This window comes from Acartia tonsa, chromosome 9 (assembly GCF_053477335.1).
Source record: "Acartia tonsa isolate MP-2025a chromosome 9, ASM5347733v1, whole genome shotgun sequence".
In the NCBI taxonomy this organism is placed as follows: Eukaryota; Metazoa; Arthropoda; class Copepoda; order Calanoida; family Acartiidae; genus Acartia; species Acartia tonsa.
In genome coordinates, this window is record NC_137268.1 from 12,175,701 (window position 1) to 12,184,478 (window position 8,778).

At 33.1% G+C, this 8,778-nt stretch overlaps 1 protein-coding gene across 1 annotated transcript; it reads right to left on the reverse strand.

Moving 5' to 3' along the window:
* Positions 1-2,511: 2,511 nt before the first annotated feature.
* Positions 2,512-5,534, reverse strand: LOC145327724 (uncharacterized). Its single transcript, XM_080171279.1, has 5 exons — positions 5,483-5,534; positions 5,165-5,208; positions 4,666-4,742; positions 3,225-3,306; positions 2,512-2,679 (listed from the first exon to the last, which is right to left on the reverse strand). Exons 1-5 carry the CDS (start codon positions 5,490-5,492, stop codon positions 2,527-2,529), a joined length of 366 nt encoding a protein of 121 aa, XP_080027405.1. The 5' UTR covers positions 5,493-5,534; the 3' UTR covers positions 2,512-2,526.
* Between the last annotated feature and the right edge of the window lie 3,244 nt (positions 5,535-8,778).

Genomic DNA, 8,778 nt, shown 5'->3' on the forward strand with positions numbered 1-8,778 from the left:
CAAAATTTTAAGTGGATATCAATAATTTATTTACATTGCAGCTAGGAGCAAAGCTGCTAAAAACAAAAAAAGTAAAATTTACATAATAATTATCTAAATAAACGACACTAAGAATATTTGTAATAAGTACTCAAATCACGTTAAGGCCATTTGATACGATTGTTTTCATGCTATTATTTACAGTTTGCCTACAGTACAACAATATTTTGATTAATTTAGGCTATTTCGTAGTCGGTTTGTCTCTTATACTTTATATACCCTGTAAAGGAGAACCCGATCGGTTCAGCGGTTAGCGAGATCCTTCGCTACAAACTGACAGACAAACTAACAAACAGACAGACAAACAGACATCGTTCTACTTTGTATTATAGATTATAGTTTAAAAGCGGCTCCGTCTCTAGCATCTGATACCATGGTATTCGAAGAACATCGGGCGGGGCATGGAGAGCATAAAATAGCCTGTACTTAAACAATAATAGCCTAAAACCAACTATTTGAAGCACCAATGGAATGGAGAATTGAATCTGCTCAATAGTTATCGAAATGTTAGGGTATATGATTTAAATTTTTATTCGAAAATTTAGAGACATTATTGTTCTACCTTTTTCAGTCTAAAGCCAATTAGTGGTTGTTTTGAATAAACGTTTTTATTTAATGAAAATTCAACGATAAATTGCTTTGAATACTAGGGGAGAAAGATAAAAAGAAATTGAATAAAGTTTGCGTAATATAACAAGAATAGTTAGTTTCATAATAATCACAACTATCCTACCCCATTATATAAAGTCATCTAGCGGATGTACCCCTAACATTTAGGGGCTCTATACTCTTAAGGACATACATGGCAGGCTGTGCTGGTAGGATATGTTTATAGCAGAAAAATAGCCTAAAACCATACCAAGACTTATATATGTAAAAGGCATAGCCTAAACACATCTGATGACATATAAGATTCTCAACCGTTAAGAAAATACATGACGGTTCAACGGTAACCGAGACCCTTCGCAACAAACCAAAAAAGTTTTTTAATGTATCTGCGATATCAAAAGAAATTAGATAAAGTTTATGTAATATAATAAAGAGTAAAAAGCTTATAAGTAACCCACTAGAATACTGAATACTAATAGCCTAGTTTCTTTGTAGTAGCGAAGCTACTCTATAATTTCTTATATCCTTCTGTTCCTGGTGTCCTGGCCATTCAAAGTTTCGTGATTTTTTATTCATTTAGCTTCCAAAAAGATGGGATGGAGAATTTGATAGTAAATTACACTGGTACCCAAAAGTTTTATAAACACGTTATTTAACGTTCTTAACTCAAAACCTTATTGACATGTGATTGTTTGTTTCAAAATAAGTAAAAGTGTTCAAACCTGTCAACAAATAGTTGCAATCAACAAAAGGTATACTTAATTATGTTTATCATCATTGGAGATGTATAATATTGGCCTTGTTCCTTAAGATCCCTGATATTCGCTCTCTTTTTTTTACAATATCATTTTCTCTCGCTTTTTCAATTTTCAATTCAATATTTTGTCTTATAAAAATACAAACAGTTTCGCTACTTTTTAAAAAGTAATCATCCTTGTTTGTTTATAAATGTTTGTATGGATTTATTTTGATTAACTTTTATTGATTAATTATAAATTTACAAATTTACAGTATAAATAATTAAGGGCACAGTCCAAGACCACCGCAAATATCATCAGGGTTTAGGCCATACGATAGGATCTCGTTAACCACTGAATCGTTATTACTTTCCTTTGCAGAGTAGCTTTTCTTAGCTCGTTAGAATATTCCCCCTCCAAAATATTTTTTAACCTTTTTTTTGAAAACCAAAATTGAAAGTAGGGTTAGCTTCCACCCCTCCCCCCTACAAGGGGTGAGGCTGCTTGTAGATAGATATTATTTTAATAATGACACACCTGAATTCATTTATCTCAAAGAAAATTTTTATCTTTTTAATGTTTGGTACCCTATATTTGCTAAAAATGAAATATTTTTTCAACTATCATTGCTAATTCTAATTGCCAAAGATCGCTCATTAAAAATTAGTAAAGATGAATGTTTATCAAGATGGACCATTTTAAACTGTTTCTCTCAATCATTGTTTGTTGTAAAATCTGCTTTATCAATTTTAAATAATATGGGTCTAAATTCTGATTTTCTTAATGATTTTCTTGCGTTTCTATTAAAACAAAAAAATAATATCTCATACTTCAAATGTACATGATTTATATGCCGTAATTCGTAATTTATCTATTATAAACATTTAAAAATACATAAATTCATAGTTTGTTTCATGTTTAACTCGAAATAAATTATATAAAAACAAAGAGTCACATATATAAAAATATCAAATTAAAGATTAAAAATGTTGGTAGATGGCAGGTAGATAGTTTTTTTAGATAGATAAATTGAGATTGATAGAAAATTGGATAGTTTTTAACCCCAAAGTGCCGAAGGCACGGGCTAAAAAATCTGGTTTTAATCTTATGATTGTACATTTTTATATTCGTAGAAAGCTGGCTATAATACGATGCTAGACATAGTTTTTTCGTATGGATGAGAACCGGTTCCTATCCACCGGATTCGAATGAATACGAGAAAAAATGTGATACTTACATCAGCTATGGACTGAATAGGGATGCTTTTACATAGGTCAGCCAAAGCATCAGCAATCTAAAAGCATTTAACAAGGATGAGGGCATTCATAGGTAATGAGTTAAACAATTTGAAAAGTTTTTTTATTAGCTAACCAGGGATGGTACAATAGACTATAAATGATATTGTCTTTTCCCTCCTCCCACTTAAAGTTTTTAACTCGTTCTTGCATTACTTAGGGGGTTTTAATCTGGTTTTGGTTGAACAAAATAACTTTTTCACAAATAATTATAATCTACATGGGGTAATTTTTTTCATTTTCAAATTCTTTTTTCCCATTTTAACATCATTTTTCTCTTCATTTCTATGTCTGTTTTCTCACTATTTCTATGTGTGCCCTAATGTTTAGTTTTTGACTTTAAAAAGCTTCGCTTCTATGAACTTAATTGTCATTGTTTTAGAAAAGGTATAGGCCCCGCAGGTTTAGGGCTCCAAACAGGGGTTAGGCATAGGAAAAAATCTACCTCTCCCCACAATTTCTATTTTAACTACTGTATATATGTATGTGAGTTTCAGTGCTCGACAAACACTTTGTGGCAAAGTACCAAAAAAATAAAACTTACTGAAACTTCATTCTCGGTGAGGATATCATCAAGTCCTTGGAAAATAAAAGAACACAGTGTGCAGGTTATACTCTTCTTTCCACTATAAATATAATCTTACTTTAGCAGTTTTTAGAGAAAACTATATTAAATATTGTACATTTATAATTGATTAATAACTGTATCTCTTATCCTTAATTTAGTCATGTTTGAATTGTGCAATCGATATAAACTTCTCATGATGATTCCTGTAACAATATAGAAAGTCTATCTTTTTTCCACTACAAATATAATATAATTTTTAAGTGGCTTCAAAAAGCAAATTTTGCATTCATTCAAGTTGGTTCATAAATATAAATTTCCAAACGTTTAAGCCAGGGGCGTCCAAGCTTTTTATTTTGGGGGGGGTAAAATTTATTTAAGGGGGGGGTAATTTGGTTTTGGGGGGGGTAAAATGGCGCGCGAAGCGCGCCGCAAATTTTTTTTTTACCCCCCCCAAAATTTTTACCCCGGGGGTAAAATTTGCTTGGGGGGGGTAATTACCCCCCCTGAAATCTGTTGGCAGGGGTAAAATTTGTTTACCCCCCCAAAATTTACCCTCGGGGTAAAATTTTTGGGGGGGGTAATTTGAATTTTATAAAAAATTTAGTATTAAAAATGCGCGCGAAGCGCGCAAAAATTTTTTTTGTTAGAGATTTTCTATTTTGGGGGGAGTATTTACCCCCCCAAAATGGTTTAAGGGGGGTAAATACCCTCCCCAAAATCGTCGGGGGTGCCTACGGCACCCCCAAGGTAGGGGTAATTTTTATTTGGGGGGGGTATTGTTCACAAAATTTTGGGGGTGCCTACGGCACCCCCAAAATCGTTTAGGGGTGCCAAATGGCCCATTACCCCCCCCCCTTGGACGCCTATGGTTTAAGCCATTAATTTTAATACGCAGAAGGAGTAATTTTTGTATCATCATTGGGTATGCACATCAATTTATCGTCCATTGTCTTTTCCCTTAGGATTCCTGAAGAAGACAGTAAATCATAGTGACAATATACAAATTAAATCAAAACAAAATATAGTACTTCCACATTTATTTTTAGTTTTTAAGCCCTCACCCAAATATCAGCTGTCTATCTGACATAAATCATACAGGTATCTAATGTCAGCTCATACCAATAACGAAATTAATTCGGAAAAAAATCACGAAACCTATACGTATTTTTCAGCTGTCGTTGGGGGGCAACATATCGTAAAATTGACGACCTCTCCATTTGCCCCCCAAATATTATTTTAGATTTAATTCCCTTGTTGGTTATACCTTATTCCTGATCTAATGTCCGTCAGAGCTTTACCAACAGTCAGACAGACCAAGTAATATATACACATTACATACTCATTAGTAAAGGGAATCTTCACAAGAAAAATCCAAACGACCATCTTGAATGGTAAACGAGAAATTCTATGTGATTACCCAGTAAAAATATTTGCGCCCCTAGCCTCCTCCCAACACCAAGGCTCCTCAGTTGGGGGAACATCTTCTGTTGTAGTCTAAAATACATATTTAATGTCCTTTTTCCAAAGGGAAATCAAAAAGTGTAATGTAAAATTTTACTTTCAATTCTGTTTATCACATCATACGTTATAGACAGCTTTCCTCGGATATTTAAAAGTAAAAATAAAATCATTTTTATAATACTGGAAAATTGTCTGTAATATGATGCAATACTTGATTTTTCAGTATGACTGAGAACAGGTTCTAATCAAGTGGACATTAATCGGTTTCGAAGTCATACTAGAATATGATAACATAAATTTTGTTTTAGTTTACAAAAAAAGATTATTCTTTTTTTGTGGACAAATGACATAAATACATGTTTTGCTACTATAATGGTCTGTCTTAAAAGTTCAGAACTTGTTTTTATCCAGGTGAAACTACGAGGATTGAGAGCCATCCCTATTTTATTGATTACCTCTTGTGCAGAAACTGTTGCAATCAGGAGAATAGCGAAGATTACTGAAACAAAATATGCAATAAGTTTATAGTCATCGTAAGAACAACAGTCGACCCTCCAATTTTAGTCTTAAAAGAAAAGAGAACAAAATATTGGAGGTTGGTAGTTTTTTCTTGTAGGTGGATATACTCTTTCTAAAAATGGTAAATAAACCTTCCCAGGACCTATAAAAAGCTTCACTGCAAAGGACAACCATATATGTATAGGTCTAGGGGTAATGGTTATCTTAAGACACAGATACATAGACAGACATCCTGTTACTTTTTTTATAAGTACCTGACTTCATTGTGTTGTTATATGTGATGTGTACAGTGTTCTGGCTACTACTGATTCTAGTAGGGACTACAAACTTCCTTTTTATATTGCAGATAAGATATTCACAAGAAAAAGAGATAACAACATGCGTAGCTAAACGTAAGCAAGGATGATTTTGGCCATTAGTAGAAAAGAAAGTAAAAAGGTGGCATCATTTTTAACGTCTTTAGATATGATGCGGTGTTGATTCGAGATTATAACTCATCAACTCTTTGATTTTGATAGCAGTAAAAATATCTGAAACAGTGATCCAAATTTTAAAACAGAAATCTTTTGGAAGATTTATCTGTATTTGTATTCAGGGAGTAAGGGAGGGGACAATGGATCGAATATTCAATCTTTAGGAGTCTAAGACTTTGGGTACTGACTTAAAGGGAATGTGCAAGAATTTAGCAGTTTCTGACTGACTTTAGGTACTGGCGCACAAAATGCCGCTAACTCGTTTGTTAGTTTTGAATATTGCAGACAAGTTCCAATAAACTTAGTTTGTTATGATGTGGCTGGTTTTAACAATTTTTTTCTCTCCAGAAAATATCATTTCATAGATAAAAACTTTATTGTGATATTTGTTTAATAAACAATCTAAGAATCCAATTAAATTTTGGGTTATGGGGCTGTGGGTTGAATGGTTTCCAGGGAGATTTTTCTAGTTATTAATTACAGAATGGTTATGTCAGTCTGATGTGCTGGTAATATAATTTTCAAATGAATGTTTTTTCTTGGAACTTTCTTCTTATTTTATAGTTTTCTGTATTTTATTAACTTTCCCTTTACAATTTATTAATTGTCCCCTCCCTTACTCCCTGATTTGTATTACAGACCTATTTACAAACTATTTTCCATTTATTTTAAAAATTAATAATTTGAAATCTGTTAAGTTATGTAAATCTATTGTCTATATGTAGCTTAAGATCTCACAAACCGCTGGACTGACGTAATTCTCTTTTACAGTGAATCTTCTTAAACATGAAAGGTATATAATCATTTTGGGAGAGGGTACCTCCACCCTCCCAAGAAAAATATCCTTTTTCCTCTTTTGTTTCAAAACTAAAATGAAAAGCGGAGGATCGACTTTCCCCCCTTCCCTCAAGAGCATCTAGAGGCATCTAGGGGCGCATCCGCTATTAAACCATACTTATAAAGCAGTTATCTATAATACAAAGTAGCTTGATGTCTGTCCGTCTGTCTGTCCCTTAAGATCTCGGTAACCACTGAACCGATCGGATTCTACTCTTCAGGGTATCTACCTATTGGTCCTGTGGTGGTTTTAAGCTATTTTCTTGGGGGTGGGACACCCCCAACCCCCCCAAAAACAAAAAAAAATCCCCCCCATTTTTTTTGTTTTTTTTGTAAGAAATATCCTTGGTCCTTTGTAGAAGATTTCCTTTGTGGAATATTTCCTTTGTAGATGATTTCCTTGGTCCTTCTTTTATTATTTTTTTTTTTACAAATTTCAACTTACACTTTTTTACCATCTCTTGGGGCAAAGCCCCTAGAGGCTAGGGGCGAAGCCGCTAGTATTAAAAAAAGCACATGATTCTTTGTACACCATATTTTCACACGAACACATCCTCTTTTCAGCGAAGCCATTCTAAAGCTTGCGTTGTCTGTATATCGGCTTCTGTTTGAGATAGATCTTTTTGTGAATATTCTTCGATTGGTGAACTGAACATCCACCTTATCCAGCTGTTAATCCATTATGTTTTTATTAGGAGGATTTTTAAAAATCTATGGGAAAATTGTGATTCTCTTGTCTGCTATTTGAGATACACAGTTGAGTTTTTAAAGGTGATTCACATCACATTCTATCTTTCTTTTTCTTTGTTATGACAACTAACATCTGCTCTAAACCTTACTTCGTCTGTTTATTCATTGGTTTATTTGTGCTTCGCTTCTCATATTTGTAATCATCTTTGTTTAAGTTTATCTTTACTTTACTACTGAACTAATCCTTGTATACTCTAGCTAGTACTTTATACACGTTTTAATAATTAGACTTTGTAATGTATACACGTTCACTTTGTCAAGAGCGCAGCCACTATAAAATTAAAGTTTGTACGGATGTTCCACTAACCCATAATAATTTTGGATGTTGCACCAGATTTTTAATTACTCTAATCCTTGAGTAGAACATCCGTACAAGCTTTAATTTTATAGTGGCTGCGCTCTTGACAAAGTATTACTCTAATCCTCGTAGCTGGCTAAAATAACATATACCCCCTGTCCCATTTACCTAATCCTCTCTCCTCCCACTGGATAACGAACTGGCCAATAAATGAGTTTGCAAGCAAGCTAAATTTTCCCCTGTAAATATATATCCACTCAAATTCTGTATCCATTCCCATGATGAAAGTAAATCAAATTTTACTGTATCATTTTAATCTAGGACAATTTCGTGTTTATTGTGTATATATATATTCATATTTTTCTTTTAAAAAAAAACATGTCATAATTTGGTTCATTTGGCGAGGGGTTCCATATATCACCCCTCCCCAACGACTCCCTTTGATCGAAAACTATAAAGGCTAGGGGCGAAGACTCTAGTATCTTCATAAAAGAAAAGAAAAACTGAGTGATCTATTTGTACTACATCAAAATAAAAACCGTTGCATTTCAAACTAAATTCTTTTTTAATTCTTCTTAAAAATCTTTCTTTAAATTCATCATCCCCCCTCCCCTCTGTCTGTATGCTTATCTCTCTCTTTTAGGGGAGAGGGAAAGATATTTAGAAAAATAAAAGAACTCCACACCGTTGTTGCACTAACCCTTTGCAAATAGCTACAAACATGTCCAGCTTCCTAAGAGTTGGCCTTGCTGTATACATACATTAAACCAGCCAGTTTATTATGGAATTTAATTTTAAGAATGTCATGCAAATTTTTTACATCGGATTAGTTATTATAGGCAACTTTATAAGATGTAAACTGGTTTTAATTTTATGATTTTTAATTTCATATTCGTGGAAAATTGTCTGTATTAATTTATTTTAGTTGAGAACCTGTTCTAATCCAGCGGATATCAATTGGTTTCTTCGTAATGCATCTCCCCAACCCCTTTTTTGTCTATTGTATTCGGAAGCTGCAATTAAATTCACTTTTTCTATTCAAGACTTTTCAAGAATAAAAATGTTACTTTAAAGCGGTAAATTATTTTACACATTTAATGTTTAATTTAGGAATAAGAATCTAAAAACCAAAACTTATCATTAATATTAGATATAGAATACATATATGTGGATATTATGACAGGGGAAAAAT